The following is a 27,947-nucleotide window of genomic DNA, read 5'->3' on the forward strand; positions in this document are numbered from 1 at the left end:
CTACCGATTCTCATAGTCAAACTTTAATTGTTCAATCTGTTTAGCTAGGAGTAGGAGTAACGCATAGTAATCAGCTTCTTTCTTTTTATTTTTATTCTCTGCCTCAAACGTATTATTTTACAATAATCTTTTAGTTGCAAGTCCCCGTGTTCGACCTTGGATCATCCCTAGAAACTTGTGATCTCATTATACTTTGCGAGAGAGCAAGAAAACTTGTGATAGGAACGTATGATCAGCACATGACCATCAACGCATATCCATTAACGCAAACAAATTAAATTTTACTCCCAACAATTATATAAAGAACATAAATTTGAGAGGACTCGGTCCATAATAAATCCGCCCATAGGGATAGTTGGTTTGGTTGTTCAACTTGGTGTTTATAAATCACGACAAGAACAAAACATCATCATTAGTTGGCAACTTAATTTGAAAGGGAAATCTAGTCGGATTTGTTATTCCATACGTACCGTCTAAACAAATAGGGCAAATCTAAGTTTAAACTTTTTCCAACGCAAGAACAACGTCATAAAGCTAAAGCAATTCAAGAGGGAAAAAAAATGATAATTCGTAAATATATATCACGAATAACCATTGAAAAATATTATTTAATTCGTGTTTAAATTTTCGATCGAAATCTCAAATTATAAATAGGAAAATTTTTTATTTTTCCCTAATTCCTATCATTTGTTAATACAATTTGCTAATCCCTACTTTCATCAAATCGACTCATATTTCTATCGACATTGATATTTCAAACCTTCATTAAAAGATTTTATGTTAAAATTAGAAAATTTCCCAAAAATGAATTATTGTATTGAAGATAATTGAATGGTTAAAGATGAATGGTCAAATCGAACATAACTCAATTGATATACAAGTATATATTAATAACTACGGGGTTTGAGGTTAAAATCCCTTGCCCCATTGTAAGTGGAAATGTCATTCCCAACTTCAACGCAAGAATCCTGAAGGAGGGGCATCAAAGGGTTGGCAAAAAAGGACCCGCCCCGTTCGGGACGGGGATTCCCCGATTTGACTAGGGATGGGGTCAAACCGGGGAATTTATTCGGGGTCCGCCCGGGGACGAGACAGGGATGGGGACAGTATCCCCGCCCGACCCCGATTAATCCCCGACCCTAAATTTATATATATATTTTTATCCCCTCCCCAATCCCCTCTCGCTCTCTGCAACAAAACATCGCTCCACTCTCGCTCTCGCCCTCGCGCTCTCCCTCCCCTCCGTTGAAGTCTGTCACGAATGGGGTTCTGCAGGGACCCCGTTTCCCCGATGAGGAATCCTCGCCCCCGTCTCCGCCTTCAAATGNATTTATATATATATTTTTATCCCCTCCCCAATCCCCTCTCGCTCTCTGCAACAAAACATCGCTCCACTCTCGCTCTCGCCCTCGCGCTCATCCTCCCCTCTCGCTCTCGCTCATCCCTCCCCTCCATTGAAGTTTGCCATGAATGGGGCCCCGCGGGGACCCCGTTTCCCCAACGGGGAATCCCTGCCCCCGTCCCCGCCTTCAAATGGCAGGGACGAGGGTGGGGATGGGGGACAAATTCCCCTACGGGGCCGGGGACGGTCCGCCGTCCCCGGCCCCGTTGCCAACCCTAATCAAATAGAGTCATTACCAAATCACTCGCTTATTCACATTTACAATTACAAAACTTAAAACAGTAAGGTTCTTTCAAGTATCCAATGACAAATAACATAGACCGCCCCAAAATCAATTGACAAGCGAACCTACTAACTAAAAATACTAATACATTAGTCTACAATGGCAGAATAAACATGAAGGTCCGGGGCAAAATCCCAACCAATCAGATGCTGCCAATGGTTTCTTCATGGCAACCTTGGTTGCTACCAAGTTAAGCGACGGGTGGCCGGAGTATGTGATCCTGTGACGTGTCCACCGCAGCAGGTGGCATGAACTGCCACATGGCAACACTTGGGTGGTAACCAATGAAAGGAACTAACTTACTGCCAGGAGCTTGACACTGAGCAGCAAATGTGGGGATTGGTGGAGGTAAGAAGCCAGGTTGTTGAGCAGGCATCGACTTGACTTGCTGTTCTAGCCTCTCCTTATCTGCCTTGAGCCGCTGCTTCTCGTCGCGAAGCTCATTCTTCTCGGCCTACACATGATCGGAAGAAATGAAATTATATTATGATTCATAAGTTCGTGTTTATCCATCCAAATGCATCAAACGCAAACAAATCGAATGGACGATCTGGCACATATAATTGGCAAAGAAATCCATGGAGGCTTGCCTTCAACTCTTTAATCTTCTCCTGGAGACTTGAATTCGATTCTTTTAGTTTCTGGGTTTCGCTACGCAACTGATTCACCATTCGAACCGCATCAACTAAAATTGCAGCTTTGTCAGTTTTGGGTGGTCTTCCAGGATCCAAAATGGAGTTCAGTTCCAGAAACCTGTTTTGAGATTCATCATAAAAATTATGCTTTGCTGGGGCAACATATAATCGCTATAAACATAGATGAATGGGCAAATATGTTGGTTGCCCATTGGTTTGGGTCAGAGGAAGTACTTGTCATTGAGCCTATCCCTCCGCAATTTCTCCCTACAAGCTTTGGAGCTTGATGCACTACATGAATCAGATCTGACCCTGCAACAGAAAACAAGTGTCCTTTATTTGATGCCATATTATATTTCTCTTTCCACTTTTAATTTCTAATCTGTTGCTATTTCTCTATCTAGGTTTACTTAAACCGACTCACTATCTTTGACATGTATAGCCAGATTTAATTACAGTGAACATACATGAAAGTAAACAAATGAATCCAGTCTAATAATACTAAATCGTATGCAATTCCAACTTGAAACTTTCGATTGTACGCAATATAATAAATATACTAAAAGCCAATAGCAACCAATGGATGGAAGCTCAAATGGATGAATGATCATGGCTATATAACTAATTCCCATCCAAGCCACAAAACCAAATGCTCTCCACTGACCACTCTACAGTTAACTCATAGCAAATAAGGAAGCAGCTATCCCATGTGTTGTGCAGGCGATTAATGCCTTACATCTCAACCAAAAAAAAAAAAAATAAGAGACTTAAATTCCATCAGTCACATAAAACAAGCAATATCACCCTGTATTACCTCCAACCACTAATTGTTAAAAGTATCTAGCCTGTGTAATTTTGAGCCCATTACAACATAACCCTTATGCAAATTTCGAGCAGTTCTAAATTAAAGGAACTCAAAATTACAAGTGATGACTAATTAAAATGCTTCATGAAAGTCTATTGCAAAATCCCTCGAAATCCTGAAATCCTGAAGTCTTATGATTCATTCAAACCATGCTGCTCTACTTGTGAGAATAACAACACGAGCCCATGGCAAAGATCTTTCTAATGATCTCCTGTCCTAGATTGTTCGTACGAAAAGATATTCAAATCTGGCATATTATTAAGAGGAAAAAGGCTGATTCTATCCAAACAGACCAGATTAGAAAGTAATAATAAAGGTTCATACCTCTTCTTTGAGCCAGATTCTAGACGACCATCAAGATCTGCCAACGATCCATCAATTTCCACACTGGAATAACACGTCAAAGGAAAAAGAAATAAGCACAGACAAATTTTATACCAACATGTCCATGAAAGTAAGCTAATAGACATTATTCGGCATATCAAGAGGATTAAACATAACATCAGAACTCTTTCCTAACGGTCAACTTACAAATTCACATAAACATAGAAGCCAAGATGCACAATGGTATGACTTTGTTTGCTCATCATCCTTACAATCTTACAGTTTCCAAAACACAACAACAAACACTTCATGGTATATTCATACGCCCCCCAACCTCTTGTTAATTACACCCATCAACTCCGTGGATACTAAATCAATTCGGTCAACGACACGATATTTCACCAAACACAATCAGAAGTATAGCATCTCTACACATCATTCCTGTCGTAAGTCGGACCGTCTGAACCAATTACTAATTCAATCCAAAAATGTTTAAAACAAGGTTGAAATCTTGCTTAAAAGAAATCCTCTCGAAAATTAATCTGGACAGCAATGAAAGGGGGCCACCCACCTCCCAGAATTCGGCATGACACGAAAATCCGGAAAGTATCATGTCTTCCCCAATATAGGTTCGATAAGGGAAGAACAACAAGCTTAAAGAATAATTAAGAGAGATATGAAGATTACCCGGGATCAGGAGTGCCGTTAAAGGGCTGAATAGACCAGGAGAAGCTTGAACTCGTGACCGGGAAATTCGCATCTGGTACAGGGATGTCGTCGATCAAACCATAATCAAACAACCAATTGGGATTTTCGGGGGATACCATTTCTCAAACAATTATTGAAAAAAAAAACGTGGGATCGCCGGAAAAATTCAAAATTTCCGGCCAGAAAAATTGGAAGAAACACGGGAATGATGATTGTAGAGGAATTACAGAACCAAAGTTAGGGTTAGGGGTCGTGCGACTGAAGGAGATGAATTTTAAGGGGACGATAAAATTTGGAGAAGATTAGGGATTTTGGAGTATTGCTGGCAGATGATCGGCCATATTGGGATCGAGTGGGAGAAATACGTCATCCAAACGCGTAGTTATTATTTTGGGTATGGGCTTTGAAACCCCATTTCAAGGGAGGAGACAAAGCCCTACTAAAGCTCGTCCAGGTCAACAATCAACATCGATCGCTCGGCTCGGTGTCGGTTTTCTTTAAATATAAATGAAATTGACGATTTTTGTCAACTTATTTATTGTTCCGTCGATGGTTGTAATTCAGGTCGAGTGTAGACCGATAAGGAGCTGTTTAGTTTACCAACATAAGTTAAATTGAGTTGGAATAATATATCAACTTCATAGTTGGTTCATCAACTTTAAATGTTGGTAGGGTTGAGTTGATATATTTTACCAACTCACCTTAACTTATTTTAACTCTTCATTCTTCCAATGTTTTTAATGACTCCTTTCATCGGCCACTGTCGATGTGTATCGTTGTCACACTTCGAGAAACAACTTCAGACTCTGGCAACCACCTTCGATAACAACTTCGACAACCAATTTCGGCTCCGACGACTGACTCCAACGACCACCTTGATGCAACCAACTTCGACGACCAATTTCGGCTCCAACGACCACCTCTGATGACAATTGGGTGATCCACTCTGATGATCAACTTCACACGACCAATTTTAGACTCTTGCAACCACCCTCGACCATAAACTCCGACAAAAATCACCTTCGATGATCAACTTTGATGATCATCTTTGAGCGTACAACTTCGACGACCAATTCCAAGGTTCGACAACCAACTCAAATACCACCTTCATGCAACCAACTTTGGGCTCCAACAACCACATCTGACTACAAATTATAACGAAAATTTATTAGGATTGGTGTTCTAATTCTCCTGGTGGTCTCGTACTTTGTAAACATTTTTGTACACATTGTTATTAATAAACTAAAGGTTATTTTATTTTCATTTACTCATATCCAATAAACTAAGATCCGTGATTAATTCATGTAACTTAAGCATGTATGTGAGACATACAAGTAGATTATGCCTTAAGTAATAACCTAAATGGTCTGTAGTATAAGGATAAAAGAGGGATACCCAAGTTCCCAGGATGATCCACAAGTTCCACTAATCTTCAATTCCACTAAATCTTCAAGTAATAATGATACTTATCTTTGACATTTGAGATCAAGTCACATAAATCTCGAAAAGATCATGAGATTGGTAAAGAATGGACTTCTAAGCAAATTAGAAGATGATTCATTACCTCCATGTGAATCCTGTCTCGAAGGAAAAATCACTAAAATACCTTTCACTAGAAAAGGTTATAGAACCAAAGAGCCCTTAGAGCTCATATATTCAGATCTTTGTGGTCCTATAAATGTGAAAGCTAGAGGAGGGTATGATATTTCATCTTTTTTATAGATGATTATTAAATATATGGTTACTTATACCCAATGGAACATAAATCTAAAGTCTTTGAAAAGTTTAAAGAGTGTAAGGCTGAAGTTGAAAACCTATTAGGTAAAACAACTAAAACACTTCAATTTGATCAGGGTGGAGAGTACATGGATTTAGAATCAATTTCAAATCTCAGTACCTGGCACACCTCATCAAAACAGTATATCAGAAAGGAGAAATAGAACCTTATTAGATATGGTTCGTTCTATACTGAGTTATGCTCAATTGCCTTACTCATTTTAGGGTATGCAGTAGAGACTGTAGTTCACATCTTGAACATTGTTCCCTCGAAGAGTATTTCTGAAACACCTTTCAAGTTATGAAGGGGGCATAAACCGAGTTTACATTACTTCAGAATCTGGGGTTGTCCTACACATGTGTTAGTGACAAATCCTACGAAGTTGGAACCTCGTTCAAGATTGTGCAAATTTGTTGGTTACCCTAGGGAGACAAGAGGTGGTTTGTTCTTTGATCCTCAAGAAAATAAAGTATCTATATCGCCAAACGCTACATTTTTAGAGGAAGACCACATGAGAGATCACAAACTATGTAGCAAAATATATTAAGTGAATCTACTGAAGAATCAACAAGGGTTGTTCATAAAGCTGGTCCTTCATCAAGAGTTAATGAAGAAGTCGACACTTCAGGTCAATCTCGTCATTTTCAATTGTTGAGAGTGCCTCGACGCAGTGGGAGAGTTGTGATACAACCTGACTGTTACTTGGGTTTAACTAAAACTCGGGTTGTCATACTAGATGATGATGTTGAGGATCCATTGTCCTATAAACAGGTGATGAATGACGTAGACAAGGATCAATGAGTCAAAGCCATAAACCTTGAAATGGAGTCCAAGTACTCCAATTCAGTATGAGAGCTTGTAGATTTACCTAAAGGGGTCATACCCATAGGGTGTAAATGGATCTCTAAAAAAAGATGTAGCTGGAAAGGTACAAACCTTCAAAGCTAGGCTTGTAGCAAAGGATTACACACAAAGGGAAGGGGTTGACTATGAGGAAATTTTTTCCCTTGTTGCTACGCTTAAGTCTATGAGAATTCTCTAGTCCATAGCCACATATTATGACTATGAGATATGGGCAAATGGATGTCAAGACTGCTTTTTCGAATAGAAATCTTGAGGATATCTTTATGTCTCAGCCCGAGGAGTTCATAGTCCAAGGTCAGGAGCTAAAGGTTTGCAAGCTGAATTGATCCATTTATGGGTTAAAACAAGCATCCAGATCTTGGAACATTTGATTTGATACATCGATCAAATATTTTGGTTTTGATCAAAACGTTGATAAACTTTGTATCTACAAGAAAATCATCAATGATAAAGTAGCTTTTCTACTACTTTATGTGGAGATATCCTACTCATGGGATGATGTAGGGTACCTTACTGACATTAAGAAACAGTATCCTAAGACACCTCAAGAAGTTGATCCAATTGGTGTTATGAACACTCAAGAAGGATCAACTTACTGGTATTGGTATTATCCATTGACACCGAAATATATTTGTAGTTAGAAAAGTGCAGTTGTGGGTCTTTAGTGAAGTGTACCCACAATTAACGAATATGATTAATTTGGTTAATTAGTTTAGCTAATTAATCTCATATCATTGGAGTTTCTGATCTACAGGTCCACTAGGTCCTCTCGTAGCCACTAGAGGATACTTAAAGGGATAATTTGAATTGTTCAAATTAATTTGAGAAAACTATATATTAATGTGATTAATATATAATTAATTATGGATATGATCTATAATTAAATTGAAAAGTAATATTTGAATAAGATTCAAATTAATTAATTCAAGTGATTTAGATTCATAAAGAATTATTTAATAGAGAGGTATTGCACAAATACATGCCATGTATATGATAATTAAATAGTTTAATGTGGTTATTTAATTATTGTATAATTTGAAATTAAATAAGTATTATTTTGTGAAAATTAAATAAGTGTTATTTAATTGAGCTGATTAATTAAATAAGTGTTGTTTAATTAAATAAACTAATTAATTAAATAAGTGTTATTTAATTAATTATAGAAAAGGAAAACATATATTAGAAAAAGGAAAATATATATTAGGAAAAAAGAAAATATATTAAAGAAAGATCTTGTCCATTCCCTATATAAAGACCTCTTTATGGTCATTTGCAAAACACACAATACAGTCTCATTATAGAGAAATTCTAACAATATACAACTCCCTAGTGTTATTGTGCAAATTTTTCTTTGAGCCTCTTTACTCTAAAAAAAAAAACAAAAAACACTATTCTCCTCTCATTTTCCCAAATGTTGGATACCACCTATCTAACGAGGTTTTTCTCGTGGTAGTGTTCGATATCGTTCAAGAAGTTTCGTGAACAAGATCGTATGGATATTCGTTTGTTGGAACCTTGGAGAGCCTTGTTCGTGGAAATAGGGAATCTACAAAGGTAAAAATCATTCTAATCATTTCCTTAAAAGCATGCTAATTTACGTGTTTATTTATTCTGTTTAGTGTAACGATTTTGTTTAATGTAAAACCGAATTGCGAGATGCAAAGTGTTCCTCGTTGAAATGCTTCCGTTGCAGGATCTAATCCTTACAATAACTATATAAGATAAAATTCACTCCTTCCCGCCTTTAGGGTAAGTAGATGAGTAGTTCCTTTAAGTGCTGCTTTTGGGTCTTGAACAAAGGACACCCGCCCTCTCATTGGCCCAAGAGGAACTTGGTTTATGGTAAGACCATAAATAAATTATTCATTAGAGGAATCAATAGTACTTATGAAGTAAGAGGTAACTATAAAGAAAAAACAATAATTTGATCCAACTATAATTGTGAACAACTTGTGAAGGATCAACTTACTTGTAATGGTCAAATCCATTAGCGCAATATTTTCTACGGTGCTAAGAGTGCAGTTATGAATCTTTAGTGAAGTGACCTATAGTTAATGTATGTTGGTTAATTTAAAATTAAAGAGTTTAATTAATTAATCGTGGATCATTGAAACTTATAATCTATAGATCCATTAGGTCTCCTGCTAGCTCATAATGGGTAAACAATGACCAATTATTTTTTAAAGAATTTGAACTATTCAAATTAATTAATGAAATAATTTGTATATGGATACATAATAATATAATGTTAATTTCGAATAAGATTCAAAATTAAATTATATGATAAAAGGAAATTTATTGTATTTGAATAAGATTCAAATAAAAAAAATATGAATTAGATTCATATTAAAATAATATAAATTAGATTCGTATTAAAACTATATATTAAAAGTTAATATGTACGAGACTTATATTAAAAACTATAGGTTATGAGAGAGATATTTGAATAAGATTCAAATATTTAATTAAATATTAGACATTTAATTTTATCAATCAATTAATTAATTATCTAAGGTACTGCATCCAAGATCAGAACGAGCTTGCCGGCAGCAATTCCAAGGGTTTTGTTTACCAATGCGTCAGTCTATCACTCTTCTGGATCCAGCTAAAAACAATTATCTTGCCTCAATTACGTCCCATACAATGGATTCTTTTTTCCCGAATTTGACTCTTAGCAACTCCAAGCTAGTTATTAATTATTGTAATTAATAATTAAGTTAATTAAATTAAATTAGTTCAATTTAATAAATGAGTGAAGTGGGTGATTTTGTTTTGAAAAATCAATCTCACTTCACATTAAAAAGAGGTGGGAAATTTTTCTCAAGGTGATTAGTTATTGCAGAGAAAAACTTATTCTTCTTCTCTCATCTCTTTATCAAGATTTCTACAGAGAACAGGTTCTCTATAAAAAAAAATCTCCTCCATAACAACAAAATTCCCTTATCTCTTTAAAAAAAAAAGATTCCCACAAATTGATTTCTTACTAGAGAATAGCAGGAAAGACCTTATGGAGGTGTCACACTGCAGGGAAGAGGAGATCCTGATGCTGTACATAGAGATCTGTTTGTTGAGGAAGAAGATGGAATTGTGGAAATTGAAGAAAGTTTCTTCAAAGTATGTTTCATTGTGGAAATTGAAGAAAGTTTCTTCAAAGTATGTTTCTTCTTCACTTGAATTTTTATGTTTAACTTGTGAAGTTACAATATTGGGAATGTTTTGTACTTCTTTGTGCTATGAATTCTAAAAAAATCAAAACAAGAAGCACTCAATCGCTTCCGCTGGGGATTCCATCTCTTCAATCGATATCAAAATCAGGTTGTTACTTTGTTTTGTTTTTAATTTAACACATAATTTAATGGTGGGTAGCTTATCACATTTGATGTCAATGGATTTGCAAAATAAATGTTTACAAAATATTGACACTTAGATTTACAACTTTATTTCGTTGATTTAATCAATGTAAGGGTTCGGTATTTTGGGCATTGGTTTGTAAATCGAGTTTGTAAGTTTGGTTGATGATGGTTCTCGATAAACTTGTTTGATAGGAGAGAGAAAGCTAATGGCATTCTGTCACTCAAGATGGTAACCTGACGCATCAATGGGACTTGATAGTTCCCCATTGGTACATACTTGCTCGAGTTATCCTGGTAAGTATTGTAGTGACTTGATAAAACTCGGTAGGTGACCATTAGGCTGGTAAAGTTTGGTAGATGCCTAGGTAGGCCGGTAGAGCCTGGTAAGTATTATGTTCCGAAAAGCTTTGGTAAGTGTCTGAATCACCTGGTAAGCCTCAATAAAGTGTTATAAGCCTATTTTGGACCAACGAAGGGTTCAAACTCATCTTAGCGAAGTTCTAAAGTGATGTAGAAGTATGGGGGACATGTTAGGCACCAAGATGATGAAGGGAGATGCGATATTGCATAGTGATGACCTTAATCTCATATATGGGTAAGGTTGAGCCTTAGGACTTATTCTAGAGTAGAGGCAAGTTGGCTAGAGTCACATATGAGGTAAAATACAGGTACTGACGATGTGTATGGCCGAATGACGTTTAGTTCTGCATGAGTTCAATTTGGTTGAGGATGAAAGAACCTCGCCTAAGGTCTGACAAAGCTTCAAAAAGTCGAGCAAAAAGTTGATTGAGACTTGAGTTTCACGGCTGACCATGATTGTGTGTGAGTCATGATGTCGCACAGTTGTAGAAGTATAACTGTGACACCCAGTGTCGTGCCATAGCGTCGGGTGATGCTTCGATAAGAAAGACCAACGTCGTGACGCCCTTGCACAGTGTCACAATCGCACCTTCTAAGACTTCACTAAACAATTGTGCAACACTTATTCTCGCTAACGAACAAGTTAGCCAATTTGATTTTTAATTGTTGATGGCACATCAGATGCCTCTTACACCCTTTACCCTCGTTTCAAAGAAAACGGGTTTAGAGGAAAAGGTTTTTGCATATGTTTGAAAGTATGATTTGGGAAAAGAAAGATTGTAAAACGGGTTTAGAGGAAAAGGTTTTTACATACATTTGAAAAGAAAGATTGTAGTATGCTGGAAAGTAATAAGTGACAACAACTTTAAAACATACTACTTTAGGTATGATGGTTAGTCTTACCCTTATAAACTATATTATAAACTTTTGCAAAATGAATTTATCTTGGATATTACTTTTAAAAATAATATTAGTAAGAAACTAGTGTCTAGAACATGGTGAGGGATCAAGATGGAGACAAATCAACTATTTATAAATTTATCTTATTAATAAAATCACCAATAAATATTCTAAGGTCAACATGGATATATTTTAGAATTCATCGTCTACAAGCTCTACTCATTTAGCTGTATTTTCCATTTACAATAATTTTTAATTTTAAGAGATAATATTAATATCAATAAAACTTTTTATTTATAAAATAATTAAAACTAAAAAAAAATTGATGAACTTTTTCTTCAATTCCAAAATATAGCAAAAAAAACAAGTCAAAGAACTGAATTTCTATTCTCATATGTTAATTAAACTCTAAAAAAAAAAAACCTCAAATTCTCATCGGTAATTCAAAACTTGAAAATAAAGTGGAGTGAAATACGAGTTTTTATCATAATTTCAACTCTAATTTCATCATTGAACTCTCTTAACTCACGTTGTTTTATAATATGTTTGACAGTAAATCTGAAATTGTTAAAATCATATTTGTCATGTTGAAAATCAATTACAAAATCACTCCAAATATGTCCATTTGAAACATGATAGATGAAGATTGGAGTTGACCTAAAGAATCTTCGAGAAGGAACTTAGAATAATTCCCAACAAGTAAGAATCTAAATTTAATATATATTCTGGTGATGTAGATGAATGAGATTTATATAGTCCACATTTGAGTTGTCTTTGGAATAATGAATTATAAAACCAAAATTTATTCATACTTATTTAGTTGAGTTTGTAATTTGCCAAAACAAGTTAAATCATAAAGTTAGTCCAAGATTAGGGAAAAATTGGAATTTAGTTCCTATAGTTTGATAAAGTCTAGATTTATTTAAGAGAAATTTATCAAACCATAAAGACTATTTATGAGATTTTATTAAACTACGAGGACTAAATTCCAATTTTTAAAGCCAAAGTGAGTTTAGCTCAATGATGATTGGCATGACCTTTGACTCTAAAGGCCGATGGTTTGATCCTTTGTATTAAAAAAAAATTAAATTTAAAATTATAAGGTTTAATAATTTATTACCTTCTCTAAATTATAGGAATCAAATTTGTAATTTAACCTAAATATATAACTCAAAGGCAAACTTAAAAGAACATGAATTTGCAATGTCAGAGCTCAAATGGTCAGATACTAGTAGGGATCGCAAAATTTCCCGCGGGGCAGGTCTCCGACCCAATCTCGGTGAGGAATCCCCGGTTTGATTGGATACGGGGGTCAAATCGGGGATTTAAATCAACGGGGTATGGACGGGGAAGGGATCCCCGCCTCATCCCCGACTCCGAACCCGTTCCCCGCCCCCGCCCCAATTTTTTTAAATTGTTAATAATAATAATAATAATAATATATTATTATTATTAGAAAAATACTGTAGCTACTATTACTGCTTTTGTTTTTAATTTTAATTATATATATAATAAAAAGCAGGGACCCGAATCCTCGAACGGGGATCCCCGACCCCGACCTCAGTTCTCCAAAATGGGGAATGGGAGTAGAGATGGAGATTAGAAATCTCCACCGAGAGGGGGATGGGGGGAGTGCATCCTCACCTCGTTCCAGCCTCGTTGCCATACCTATATACTAACCCCTCCTTTGATGAGATTTGAATGAATCTCTTCTCTCATGTGTAAGGATATGTTTAAAAAACAATAAGCAAAGTCAAAACCAAAAAAAAAAAAAAAAAATGCATAGGCCCACTAACAAAAAAATACGCATATTACTCTACGAAAATTACATATACACATATTTTAATAGACCAATGAACTTAAGCATAATTAAACACATAACATATATGACTAGAACGTTAAATTTCGAATTTTAACTCCCACATGTTGTTTAACTAAAAAACGATTTATATCATTTTCTTATGTTGAAAGTAGTACATCCTCCAAAAATGAAAATAAAAAATAAAAGCCAATACCAATACTAGCAAAAATGGAAGAAATGTGAAACTTGAACTTCAATGGGTTAAGGTTGAAGACAAATGAGATTCTTATTATCTTTTGATAGTTAGCCATATATGAAACCCGTGATCCTCTTCCTTAGCTCAACGGGGTTGGCTCCAACAAGCTTGTATTCTGGGGCTCCATTCTTCATCAATACAAATGTGGGCATGGCCTTTATCTCCAACTTGGATGCAACCTCCTGTTTGTAATTATAAAAGAACTTTAGATCAAAACAAAAGGAAAGTGCAAACTTCTCCTCCTTTTTCCCCAATAATTATGCCCCTTTTTATTTCGAGACATCTACTTTATCTTATAATATGTGGGACTGTTTGGAGTGCTAAATTGAGTTCCAAAATCTAGAATTAATATGTTGGAACTAGAAAGTCTGTGTTTGAGGTGAAGAGTTGTGTAGCCAGGAGTTAGGAAACGTTAGAAGGAGAAAGAGAAAAAGGGAAGATTGAGTTCCTAGATATAAATGTGCAAACTTCAATAATGAACAATGTTGATATTAGTGGAGTTGAGTTATTTAACACCCACAAAGAAGTCAATGGGTCAAACACCTCATTGACATCAAAGATTTATAACGTCATAATAGTAACTTTCACATATCTCATTCTTGTTTATCAAGTTCGCAACATGATGACTAGTTTACACACATCTTGACTAATTTCATGACAATTGTCTAATCATACTACATTTAATTACCCAAAAAAAAAAATCTTTGAATTTTTAAGTCTTAGGTATGTAAGCACCATAGTTTGAACTTAATTCCTCTTAGTCTTTTACTTTTTACCTAAGCCTTAATACCACCAATTCACAATTATTCACAAATTGCATATGCAATATTATATAAGCAAAATGAAATCAAGTAAAATTCAGAATGTTTTTGTTTCTATAAGAGAAAGGGAGAGAGGGAGAATTTAGAGAATAAGAATATGAATTGATTTCTATAGGCCTTTTATATTTTTAAGGAAAAAAAAAAAAGAAAAGAGTAAAAAACGAGAAATAGTTATCTAACACGTTCTTTTTTTTTTCTCCTTAAAAAAAATCACACGAAAAATAGAGAGTATAAATTAGAAAGGAGGTTATCAAATAAACTCAGAAATGATAATCAAGAGCTCATAAGATGACTTATCATTACACAAATGATAATCAAGAGCTCCCATTGATCTAAAATTATGTTTTCAACTTGATTTATTATTTTTCGTATTTACTCGAGCCTAAGTTAATAATTATAAGAATAAGTTAAATTCTAGATATAATCCACATTAGCTTCCATTATTCACAAGTACCTTAGCTTCATCCACATCCACAGATAGAAACAAAACACTTTTGTATTCCAAGGCCAGCTCTTCAAAGAAAGGGCTCATGGCTCTTGAGGGTGTGCACCAGCTAGCACTGAAATGCACTATAACCTGCAGTATTATTCCAAATGAATATTTCAAACCTTTGTACCTTGCATAATATTAATTTCCATATTACTGGATTTACTAAACATTGAACTGAGAGTATGAAGATGAAAAGTAAAGGAGAGACTCACAGGGCAGCCTTGTTTGGAAGCTTTTGTAACATAACAATCCCATGATTCCTCTGAGACAACTTTGATTACCCTTGTCTTCTTCACAATCTTTTTCTGTCTTTCCATGTCTTCTTCTTCTTCCCCCTTTCTTCTGTTGCTTGAATCATGAAGGAGATATAATTTATAGAGGATGAAGATAAGCTACAAAACTATGGGTGCCTTTGCTGCTTGTACTTTTCTGATTTTTGGGTTACCAAAATTTGACTGGATGTGAAGGTTGAATGTAGTCTGTAACTGCAGGGACCCACAGAGGGGAAGGGACCATGCTTAATCCACTTCCATGGTCATCATGATAATCATTTTAACCTTCTCTCATGTCTTTACTTTTTGTTTTTGTCTTCTCATGATTTGGACGAAAAGATAAGGAAGTTACATAGAGAAAAGTTCTATCAGTTTATACTCCTTCCATTCAATACACTTTCGAGTCCAAAACTGTTATTATGCAATATCTTTTGGTGGATTCAGTTAAAGTTTTAGAAACTGACTTTTAGTTCCCTAGAATACTGTGTTTTGCAAAAGTTGTTATGAAAAAGGCAGGATGAACTGTAAAAGAAAGAAGAAAAACACAAAAGAGACACGGATTTAGTGTGGAAGAGAAGAAACAAATAATATTAAACCAAGTTATTTCATATACTCTTAAGCCTTATCCATGACATACTATTCAATATGACTATCTGAATGTAAATTTAAAGTCTACATGCCTCTAATAATTACTAGATATAAGTTTGAGGTACTCATCTCTCATACTCCGGCCATAAGAAACTGTCACTTGTTTATTGTGGCTACCTCATATTAATTGTTGGACATAAATTAAAAGAATCGGTATGCCTCTAATAATCACTAAGTATAAATTAAAGGTAGCCATCTCTCGTAATCCAATCATGAGAAATTATCGCACTCACATTTTGCGATATGTGTTTGGTTGTAAATTAAAGATAACCTCCTATTAATCGTTGGATGTAAATTCGAAAATGAGTTTGCTGGTAAGAACCACTAGATATAAATTTGAGGTATTCCTCTCTCATAATTCAACGATGAAAAATTGCGAGTCATAATATGGTGACCCGATCTCTCCAAATAATTTCTCCTTATCAAACAGATCCCTAACACACCTCAGTTTTTCTCAACTTCACAAATGAGGCTCTAAACAATTTGGGTCATCCATGTTTTACCTTCTCACAAATGATTTATTTTCCCACAGACAACTCATGTTGTTCATCCTTCATTTGAGAATCACTCACCGATAATTTCAAGCTTAAAGTAGTTTCAACCTTAACAAGTCACTCAGAGCAAGGCAAAATAGTATGTCTTTTGAGTAAACCTACTGAGGCAAACCAAATGAATGTGAACTTAAGACCCAAAATGAATGTGAACAAACAATAGAAGCAAAAAGCATAAAAGTGAAACCCAAGAGACAGAAACTGAAGGGGCTGAATTCAGTAAGAGTGGAACTTCATTGAGCAATTTCATCAAACACCTTATAGGCGAAAATGAGCTTCTGGGGATTAAGAAATAGCAACCTTTGTGGAGCTTTCGAAGCTCCAAACGGTAGTTGTTTTCTGTGATCTAATCGCCCCATCTGATCAGAAAAAACAAAAATGACAAGTAGAGAGAGAGCTGGAATGATGGCATCGAAAAATTTTGGAGGGTTGCGAGCGGCGGAAAATCGACAAAGAGAGATGAGTCAAGGTATTGTCGCATTGGCATGTGTGCCCTTGTCCGAAAAGCTTTTGGAATTTGTTTGAATTCTCATTTCAAAAACCATATAGTATAATTTTTGTTTCCAAGAAAAGATTCCTAAAATTTTGGTAGTATGAATTTCGAGAATCATATTTTTTTTTATATATAAGATGTGTGGTGGAATAATCAAACTTCTGATTTTTGAAGTTAATAATAAAAATATTATACGGTGGAATTATGCTCCTTTTGATAAAAATCGTGAATCGATACATTTATTATTGGAAATCACTAAATAGCAAAAGAAAACGAAAATGATAAGAAGTTTTATTACCATTTGAAATTAATTCCAAGAATTAATTACTTGTGATTAATTCAAGAATTAATCTCAAATAATTCTAAAACAGTTTTAAAATTAATTTCAAAACAGTTTTCTTATTTTTCTTTTTAAAGGCTCTCACTTATGGAAAAAAATAGATGAGAAAATTGAGTTCCTCTCTTCTCTGTTTCTCTATGTGGTTTGGGCATAATTTTCATCGATTCCGTTTTTTTCTCCGGTAAATGCACATTTGAAATTGAAAGTTGTATTAACCTTGAAATAAATGCATACACGATTTAATACGGTGATTGAGTTGAGTTGAATTTTGTTCGAGTTTTGAGTCATGGAATTTGAATATGCTTAAGGCCCGCCCGTACGGCTCAGCCTACGAGAACTGGCAGCAGATTATATGGTTGCTCGGTTTGCTGGGTTTTGTTCAATCTGAGTGGAGTGACATGGAACATCAAATTCACTCTGCATGGTTCGCTAATGGGATAGTGTTTGACAGACTACAAGCATACTCTCACCAGTTATTGGTGTTGGCTAGGTATTTATTAAATTTTATGTCAATTTCTTACCTATATGCTTAAATGTCGTCGGTGAGTCGGTTTGGATTGATTTGAAAAAATATATATATTTTTATTTAAATATTTCTGATAAAAATTAATTAAAATATATTTGAAATGTTATTTTGAGCATTGTCAAACGTTCAATTTATTCTAAAAAAATTACTTATTTTTTAGATTAAATATTTGAAAATGTATTCTAAATATACCTTAAGATATTTATTGTTATTGTTATTGATTTGTATAACGTGAGTTTCTTCTAAAATGTATTTTAAATAAATCAGTCCAGATGTGAGCTTCTATAGATGTTTATTGTTATTGATTTGTATAATGTGGAATAATTTCTGCCGAGAGATAAATGATCTGGTTATAATAAATTAAAATGGGTAAAAATATAAAATGTTTTTGAGAAGTTATGGATGCTTTGCTAAGAAATGATCAAAATTAGGAAAAGTCTGACTATAAATTGAGAAGGAAAATCAAGAAAATAAGGAAAGTAATGATATTGGGTAAAAATAAATTAAGGAAATAATTACCTAATTAAATTATCATAGGTACTTGTGATGAGGTTTTCTTGATTTGATTTAAATATGTTGAAGATTATTTGATTGGTGGTTTGTTCCATCAAATTCAATTTTTCCATATGGTATTTTCTATTTTGTGAATACATTATGTTGTTGATTAATTGAAGGCTTTTCCAATCCTAATCTCTATGTTTCATTGTTTTCTTCATTTTAGCTTGAACAGATTACTGGACGTACTTTATTTATATTTTGAACCTTAAGTTTTAGAATGAGTTTGATCCTAATAAATGAATTTCATTCTATACTTATTTTTGAAGTGGTATGTTGACTAAGTCATCTAACTGAATGCATGAATTTCGACTTAGTGATAAGTAAATTAGTGGACTGATTCATGGTGATTGTCATATATGTTTGTAATAGAGAGACTTTCTCTTTTTAAGCTCAAAGATATTTCAGATCTTTACATATATGGCATAAGAATTGAGTAATTTTATTTCATTGCAATATTTGAGCACAATATTCCGTATCTACTTAACAAGTATACGTTGGTATAATTAATGATTAACAAATTGTCTTATGATAAGTGCGATAAGAAAATAATTATATTAGTGTTATCGAGATGTTATTTTGATCAATTTTGACAAAGTTTAGGCACGATTCATGTCATAAATTGTCATTTATTATGTTTGGCCATTAATTCCATGAAATAGAAAAGTAGTATTATGACTTTTAATTGAGTATGACCATAAAACGTTACGTTGATTATAACATAGCTTGTTGGTAGTATGAAAATGCAAATTTTATTATTTAGGAAGCTTGTAGACATTGATGGTAATTTAGGATATTGTCTAAGCTATAAAATATGTGATATTTTATAAGAACTTTTCATGGGTACATAAGTGAGAACGATTTTCCCAATGGTATGAGGCCTTTTGGAGTCAAATCCAAAAGCAAAGCCATAAGGGCTTATATCCAATACAGATAAAATATCATACTATTGTGAAGATATTTAGAGAGTTGTCTCTAATAAGTGGTATCAGAGTTGTGCCCCTTGTTTAGACATATTGATATAATCCTCAAGTGTCGAACAAAGTTGTAATGGAGCTTGGAAAGTATTAATGGTGTGATCCATGGTTGAACTTTATCGAGTAGACGGTATGCTCTGATGAAAAAGAGTTGGTCTTGATAAGAATTAGATAGATAGATGACTACTTGATTGGGGGCTCAATTAATCCTTTGTTTGAGGGAAAGATTGATGGGAATGCGACCCAAGTCCCACATTGGTTAAATACAGAGATGATCATGGGTACGTAAGTGTACATATATATAAATTCAATTGATTTAAAGTATAAAGTCTTTATTTTATATGTCTTGGATCTTGAAAAGATAAAATGAATATTGATGATTATGGTTGTTATGTGATTTAGTAGCTTATGAAGAGACATTTATGAATTAAACATGGATTTCGTAGAATTATTTCTTAAGCAAATATACTAGTTAGGTTTAAATAAAATTAGACCAAATGGTCGTGAGATATACACAAAAATAGCTACTATAAAGTCTTGATAGCACTTGCATAATAAATCAAATTGATGTAAATAAGTCATTTCTCAATGATGACCTGAAGGAAGATAAATGAATGGCACAACTGGAAGGGCTTTTTAAGCAAGCTCCCGAATAATGGTGTGAGAGCTTTAACAATACATTAGTAAATATCTTTTGATACATGTGTTTACTCAAAGTTATTTGAGCTGATTGTGTGATTATTTGTTTGTATGCATATCTTTTGTAAAAACATAGATGTAACTAATAATGCTAAGTTGTTATTGTCATCACATTTTGAAATGAAAAATTTAGGGGAAGTTGATGTGATACTTGGTGCTAAGATAAGAAAAGCTAAAAATAATTTTTCTTTATGCATTAAAAAATAATGTTAAAGTGATTTGATTGGTATGATGATGTTCCTGTAAAATACCATATGATACAATTATGAGTCTTAAGAAAAATAAGAAAGTTAGTGTTTCTCAATCTGAATATGTAAGGGTAATAGATGTTAGGATTGGTGTCCTAATTCTACCGGAGTCTCGTTGTTTGTAATTTATACACATTGTTATGAATAAAATATTTTATTTTACATTTACTCATATCCAATAAACAAAGCTCCATGGTTATTGTATGTAAACTTAAGCATGTATATGAGATATACAAGTGAATCATGCCTTAAGTGATAACCTAAATAGGTCTGTAGTATAAAGATTAAGGAGGGATTCTTGATCTTGGTACACTATGGATACGGCTTGCTTTGTAGAGGTTTGCAAATGTTGTGAACTATTACAGATAGTAAATCCTGACTATTCATGTGGAGACATGCGAACGGGGGTGTCCTATACAAAGAGTTTGTATAAGACCGGACCACGAGATGATTTATCTCTATATATAACGCCGTTGATACTAGAGACTTACATCTCATCTAAACGACCATAGGTGACATGACCTCAATCCTAAGTATTTTAAGAACTCCTACCTTTGAAGGCGGTCATTTGATTAGTATGGTGAGAGTGGCCAGATTACTAACTCAACATGCCTACCTTTTGGGGACTTTCTGATTTGGGAGCTGAGAACTCAATTACACAAGATGGAATTCACTCTTTCCCTGAAGCAGGGGTAAATAGATATATTTCTCCCTCAAGGGTTGATTCTAGGGCTTGAACATAGTGGTCACAGCTTCTCTTTGGAAGAAATGACTTAGTTATAGTAGGACTATAACTTATATTCATTAGAGAGTTCAGTGGTACTTAAGGAGTTAGATGTAACTACAAAAGCATAACAGTTAGTGGCCCAGCTGTACTTATGAGTGATCTGTGGAGGCTTAGCACTGTTGATTGGTTGATATGGACACATAATATATCTGTAGTAAGAAGAGTTCAGATGTCGGTCTTTAGTAGAGTGTCTGGCAGTTAACGGATGTTGGATCCCGTGACTAAAGAATTTAGTCAGTTATTCACGTACCGTTGGAGCTTCGAGCTACAGGTTCATAAGATCCCCTTGGTAACAATGGATTCAAGTTGAGAATCAGTTATTGGTATTGATTTGAAGTGTTTAAATTGAAAAAAGGTAATTCGATTATATATGATATGATCAGTGTGATATATGAGATACATCAGTGGAGGATTAATGTAAATGAGATTTACATTAAGAACCATGAAATAGAAAAAGAGTTGGTTATTATATATATTTATAATAATATTAATTATTGAATAATTACCTCTTTTTCTCTAATAATCAATTGAGTAGGAGGTTATTGGTGGTTTTTATGGTAACCGTGAGATAAAATGAAAAATGTTTTCCTAGATTTAGGAGTTGATGATTGAGATTTTTCATTCTCGGAAATTACTCGTGGTGGCTATCAAGTAAATACGATTTACTAAACAATAGCGGAAGAGAGACTAGACGATCGTTGGGTGTTTCTATCTGATAGTCACTCAGCTGGCCGATTACCTAAACGATCGCGGAGCTTTTGCTAAACAATCGTTGATCTTCTTCTAAATGATTAGGCATCGTCTATATGATAGACCTCTGTCATCTCCCACTTGCTCAATCGTTTACATGATTGTTCTTTCTCCAGTCTCGTCCTCTAACCAAGTCCACACAGAGTCCACACTTCTGGATTCTCACACTGAGAATACCAAGGTAGCCTTTGTGGTGGTGTCGTACTCAACTCGACAAAGTCGAGGTTCTTAGAGGTCGTAAGTTGTGTTTGTGGTCTTTGAGTTCGTTGTGTTCTTGATTGCTGTGATCGTGCTGTGTTGCGGTCGTAGTGTTCGAGCATTCGTGATTGTGATCTTGGACATTGTTCGAGCGTTCGTGATTGAGGGTGTTGAAGATAAGTCTTCAAAGGTATGTATAATTTTATCTCTTGATCTGCAAAAAAAACATGCTGTAATTTCGTTGTATGCATGACCAGTTTGTTTTCGTTTCTTGACTGTAATTATTGTTGTTCAAATACGAATGTAATTTGGAATGATCATTCCGCTGCTCATGGAAATCCTCAGTTTCGATTTCCTTCAATAGGAAGTGTTATGCTATTTGAAATATACTAGACGTATTACTACATATGTTGTGAGAAAAGAGTAGATATACACGTAATCCTGATAAAAATCATTTGATTATTCTTCGTCGTTTATTAAGGTATCTTAAGGGTACAATAGATTATTGTTTACATTTTAAGAATTTTCTGCTATATTAGAAGGATAGTGTATGCAAACTGGGTAACATAGAATGATGAAGTAAGCTTTACTAGTGGATATGTGTTTTTATTGGGTAGATGAGCTATTTCATGGAAACTAGAAAAGCAAACTTATATAGCAAAGTCGACTATGGAGTTTGAATTTATTGCTACAGAATTAGTGGGACAAGAGGTTGAGTGGCTTAGAAGTCTACTGGGAGATGTACCATTGTGGGGGCATCAGTACTAGTCTCTTTGCACTGTGATTCGGAGGTTGCCTTAGAAATTTCCAAAAATAGTGTGTATAATGGAAAAATGCCTCATACATAAAGCTGTAAAATAGTTGTTGAAAGGAGAAATTATCTCCTCAGAGTTTGTAAGGTCTGAGAGGAACTTGGCAGATCCTCTAATCAAAGGCCTAACAAGGAGAATAATTCAAGAATCCTCAATGTGTATGGACTCAAGCCCATAAATACTCCATAGCCCTTTCTTTGGGTGGTCCTAGAATGGAACTAAAACCTTTAAATTCTATAGTCCTTTCTTTGGGTGGTCTTGATATGGACTTGATGGATAATTGTAAAGTCTTCTAGCTCAATTTTTTATTGGTTTTGTCTTTGATAGACTTGATGAAGTTGGCCGATATGGACTAGATATGAAGTCTTCATTGCTCAGTATTTGAGTGGTCTATTGTGATACACTTGATGAAACAATAAACGTGAATGTGAAGTTGTGGCCGCCTTCTATGAAAAATTTTAAAGGATCTTTTTCTAGAGCTTTCATGTTAACTTGAGGTTTTATGTGCATGACCTTAAATAGCATGCTTTTATCAAGAATCAATGGAAATTTAATGAGTAAAACGTGTTGTAAGGGTCTCAACCATAGTTATTGAAAGTTCAAGAGGTAACTCACTCTCTCTAACAAAGTTGTTGCTCTATTTCACTATGCATCAATTCAAATTGTCAAGAGATTGATGTTTAAATTTGGTCTCCTAACTTTTGTTAAAAAACATGTTTTCTAAAATACCTTTTTGCTTTGTTTGCTATATCAATCATTCGTGGGGGATTGTTGGGAATGACTAACATAACAAAAGAAAATAAAATAGAAAAAAAGATTTTATTATCGTTTGAAATTAATTATTTGTGATTAATTTAAAGAATTAATCTCCATTAATTTTAAAACAGTTTTAAAATTAATTTCAAAATGGTTTTCTTTTTTGTTTTAAAAACATATCTTATCTTTACTTGAAAAGACTATAAATTATTGGAAAAAATATATGAGAAAATTGATCCCTATCTTCTCTGTAGTCTGAGCAAAATTTCCAGCGATTCCATTCCTTTCTCTGGCGATTATACACTTGAGATTGAAAATTGTGTTAATCCTGGAGCAATTGACATACGTGATTTAGCACCGAGGTCGTAGCAAATTTTGCTTTCAAGGCAATGTATTTTCCACAACACAACAACGATCAACATTTGGTTCCATCAATTAGTAGAACTTTCAAATTGTTGGAATCAAATGTTGATCGTTATCGTGCCGTGAAAAATCCACTACCTTAAAAGAAAATTTTGGCGCGACCTCAATGCAAAATCGTGTATGCCGGTTGCTCCAAGGTTAACACAACTTGAAATCTTAAGCATGCACTCGCTGGAGAAAGGAATGAAATCATTGGAAATTATGCTCAAACCATAGAGAAGAGAGGGGATTAGTTTTCTCATATATTTTTTTCCAATAACTGAGAGCCTTTTAAAGGAAAGATAAGATCCATTTTTAAAACAAAAAAGAAAACCATTTTGAAATTAATTTGTTTTAGAATTAATTGAGATTAATTCTTGAAATTAATCACAAACAATAAATTCTTACAATTAATTTTAAACGATAATAAAACCTTTTTTTCTGTTTTCTTTTTTTTTTTGTTAGGTTAGTCATTTAACACTTAAAAAGTTCAAAGTTTAACGAGATATCATACCTAAAATTCGAAGAGTCGATTGCTATTTTTTTCCCATTTTATAATATATATTTAAAATTTGTTAATGATTTGATTAGAGATGGTTCTTTTTCTAGCTTTCTAGCTCTCTTTATAATGGAGAAATTTGTCTCTATTGACTGAATGGGGACATAATGCATTCCTCATCTCTCTTTTTTTTTTTTTATTTATTTTTTATTAATTTCATGCTCTAACTATTATTGTTTTTTAATATATATATATATTTGAACTATTTTATTTGAGACTCTTTAAAATTAAAAAAAAAAAATATGAATTGTATTTGGTTAATGACTTATATTTTTTAGGCAAAATACATTTTTGGTTCCTGCAATTTGAGGTTGATGTCTATTTGGTTCTTCAGGTTTTATAATGGACATTTATAGTCCCCAAAGTTTGAATAAGGGTTCTAAATGGTCCTTAAACTCATTTGATCTAATGGATTATGACTAGACTATTAAATATTGAGGTAGATTTGCTTAATTGTCAATTTTTATTCTAAAATTAGATTAACTAAAAATTTATTAGGTTCAAAATTAAGATATAAATTATTAAAAAGAAAGAAAGAAAAATGTTATTTACGTCTCTTTCAGGAAGAAAGAGAACGAAAGGATCCTAATAGTCAATGAATTTTTTTTCTAAGACTTTGACAATGGCCAGGCGATGATGTCCAACGTGCGACTCAACTTCTGGTAGCATCTCGACCACAACAACAAGGTTTTTTATCCATAAATATTTGTGTTTCATTAAGTTTTTTCTTATCGACAATATGAACCAAAAACACCAACTTCGTTTGAGTTCTATCTCCTCAGTCCCATTCAAACAAACAAAAATTGGTTAGTAGGCTATTATAAACTGTTTTTATGTTCAACAAATATCTGTATAAAAGATGCACAATGTAAAAATAGATATATATGTGTGTGTTTCTCAGTGTAAAGAAATAAGTGAATATTCTTGAGAGAGGAGCTGAAAAAGAAACTTATCTGAGTGTTCTTGTAACCTTGAAGTTGTTGAAATAAAGAACTTGAAGATCCTTTCAAAGTGGATGTAGGTGGAGTAAATTATCGAACCACTATACATTGTTGTGTTCATTTCTTCTTCCTCTCCTTGAATCTTTGTTTGCATGTTCGTTTTCTTCACTGGAAATTAAGAGATCTAAGATCAAATGCTTAACCCTCGCAAGAACAGTAGAGAGAAAAATTAAGAACATCTCTTTTTTCTTTTTCTTATTTTCATACATAATGAATCAGAGGAAAAATGAAGAGAGCGACTTACCACTTATTTTCTTATGAGCTATGTGGCCCAAGGAGCTCCACACAAATCACCACTTTCAAACATGCATTTTTGGATTAGCTGAGTAAAAGGATCTTGTTTGGGCCTAACATTCTTTTTCTTTTTGGACCCCCTTTTATCAACCGAGAGAAAGGTTGATAGTTTCTTGGTGTTCTTGAAACCTCATATCAGTTTTCTTAAAGCTTTTGAGAGATAATAAATAAGTTTCTTGAAATTCTTGAGTTAGTACAAGTCAGATTCTTGAAGTTCTTGAGATGAACACTGCTAAATTTGTAATTGAGAAGTTCAATGGAGTAGGAGATTTTGCACTATGGACAAAAAGGGTCAAAGTTTTACTGAGCTCATAAAAATGCCCTAAAAGCTTTGGATGATCCAAAGTCTCTACCTACCTCTTTAAATACTGAAGATAAGTAAAACATGGAAGAAATTGTATATAGAACTTTAGTACTTAATATTTCTGACAGTGTCCTCAGACAAGTCATAAATGAAAATACTACTTATAAAGTCTGGGAGAAAATAAAGGCTCTCTATGAAAAGAAGGACCTTCCAACAAGCTGTATATTTGAGAAAGACTCTTCTCCTTTAAAATGAATCACTCCAAGTCCTTGAACGAAAATCTAGATGAATTCAAGAGACTTACAAATGAATTTAATCAATCCTAGGAGAAATTAGGAGCAAAAAGTGAAGCTACCTTGCTAATTAACTCACTTTATAACACTTATAAGGAGGTAAAAACAACTCTGAAGTATGGAAGAAAGACTGTGACATTAGGCACTATCATTACAGCCCTAAGGAGTAGAGAATTAGAGTTGCAAGCAGAAGGAAAAAGTGTTGGTGGTGTTGAATCTCTATTCTCTAAAGGCAACAATTAGTTTAAGAACTCTTTTAATAAGAATAAAAAAGTTCATAGAGAGAGACCAACCTTGAAATGCTTTATCTGCCATAAGGAAGGGCATTTCAAGAGAAACCCTGAAAAGGGAACAATTCAGAAAAGAGATGATAATAAAAGATATAAGCCATATGGCATAGATGATTCAACCAGAAATAGAGAATTCATAAGTAATGATAGAAGGAAGTCAAGGGAGCATCAGAGAAATCAAAGGCCTGCTGGAAAGGAAACCTAGTACACTAAGGTTCTGTTGGGATTGGTGTCCTAATTCTCCCTACATTTCGTAGTTTATACACATTTTTATTAATAAATAAATGTTATTTTATCTACATTTACTCATATCTGATAAACTAAGATCCATGGTTATTTTATGTAAATTTAAGCATGTATACGTGACATACAAGTGGATCATGCCTTAAGTAATAACCTAAATGGTATGTAGTATAAGGATAAAGGAGGGATACCTTATCCTTGTGACACTACGAATATGGCCTGCTTTGTAGATGTTTACAAGTGTTGTAAACTGCTACAGATGATTTGATTTGACAATTCATGTGGAGACATGCGAGCGAGGGTGTCCTATACAAAGAGTTTGTATAAGACCAGACCACGAGATGATTAATCTCTTTATATAACACCGTTGATAATTGAGACTTATACTTCACTAAAACGACCATAGGTAACATGACCTTAATCTTGAGTGTTTTGAACTCCTGCCTATGAGGGTGGTTCTTTGACTAGTATGGGTGAGAGTGGCCAGATTGTCAACTCAACAAGCCTACCTTTTTAGGCATTCGTCTGATTGGGGAGTTGGGAACTCAGTTACACAAGATGTAATTCACTCCTTCCCTGAAACAGGGGTAAGTAGATAAATTACTCCCTTAAGGGCTGATTCTAGGTCTTGAACATAGTGGTCACACCCTCACACCCTCTCTTTGAAAGAAAAGACTCAGTCATAGTCGGACTATGACTGATTATTCATTAGAGGAATCAATGATACTTAAGGAGTTAGATGTAACTATAGGGGTAAAACAGTAAATTGGCCCAACTGTACTTACGAGCGATTTGTGAAGGGTTATCGCACTGTTGATTGGTTATATGGACACAGAAATATATCTGTAGTGAGAAGAGTGCAGTTGTCGATCTTTAATGGAGTGCCCAACAGTTAATGGATGGTGGATCTCATGACAGAGTTTAGTTAGTTATTCACATACAGTTGGAGCTTTAAGCTACAGGTCCATAAGGTCCCCTTAGTAGCTCAATGGGTTCAAGTTGAGAATCCAATTTTGGGTTAGTTTGAATTATTCAAATTAACAAGAGAAAATTCAATTATATGTGATATAATTGATATGATGTATGAGATACATTAAATGGTGGAATTAA

At 34.1% G+C, this 27,947-nt stretch overlaps 2 protein-coding genes across 2 annotated transcripts; both read right to left on the minus strand.

Annotated features, from left to right (window-relative positions):
- Nucleotides 1–1,634: 1,634 nt before the first annotated feature.
- LOC120087344 (transcription factor ILR3-like) lies at nucleotides 1,635–4,620 on the minus strand. The gene is made up of 5 exons (XM_039044334.1): nucleotides 4,197–4,620; nucleotides 3,510–3,572; nucleotides 2,555–2,632; nucleotides 2,276–2,438; nucleotides 1,635–2,139 (listed from the first exon to the last, which is right to left on the minus strand). Exons 1-5 carry the CDS (start codon nucleotides 4,334–4,336, stop codon nucleotides 1,876–1,878), a joined length of 708 nt encoding a protein of 235 aa, XP_038900262.1. The 5' UTR covers nucleotides 4,337–4,620; the 3' UTR covers nucleotides 1,635–1,875.
- An 8,764-nt stretch (nucleotides 4,621–13,384) lies between these two features.
- LOC120086640 (thioredoxin-like protein CXXS1) lies at nucleotides 13,385–16,874 on the minus strand. Its single transcript, XM_039043378.1, has 3 exons — nucleotides 15,052–16,874; nucleotides 14,804–14,926; nucleotides 13,385–13,710 (listed from the first exon to the last, which is right to left on the minus strand). The coding sequence occupies exons 1-3, from the start codon at nucleotides 15,154–15,156 to the stop codon at nucleotides 13,576–13,578; spliced, it is 363 nt and encodes a 120-aa protein (XP_038899306.1). The 5' UTR covers nucleotides 15,157–16,874; the 3' UTR covers nucleotides 13,385–13,575.
- Nucleotides 16,875–27,947: the final 11,073 nt, after the last annotated feature.

Source organism: Benincasa hispida, chromosome 9 (genome assembly GCF_009727055.1).
Source record: "Benincasa hispida cultivar B227 chromosome 9, ASM972705v1, whole genome shotgun sequence".
NCBI classification, from domain to species: Eukaryota; Viridiplantae; Streptophyta; class Magnoliopsida; order Cucurbitales; family Cucurbitaceae; genus Benincasa; species Benincasa hispida.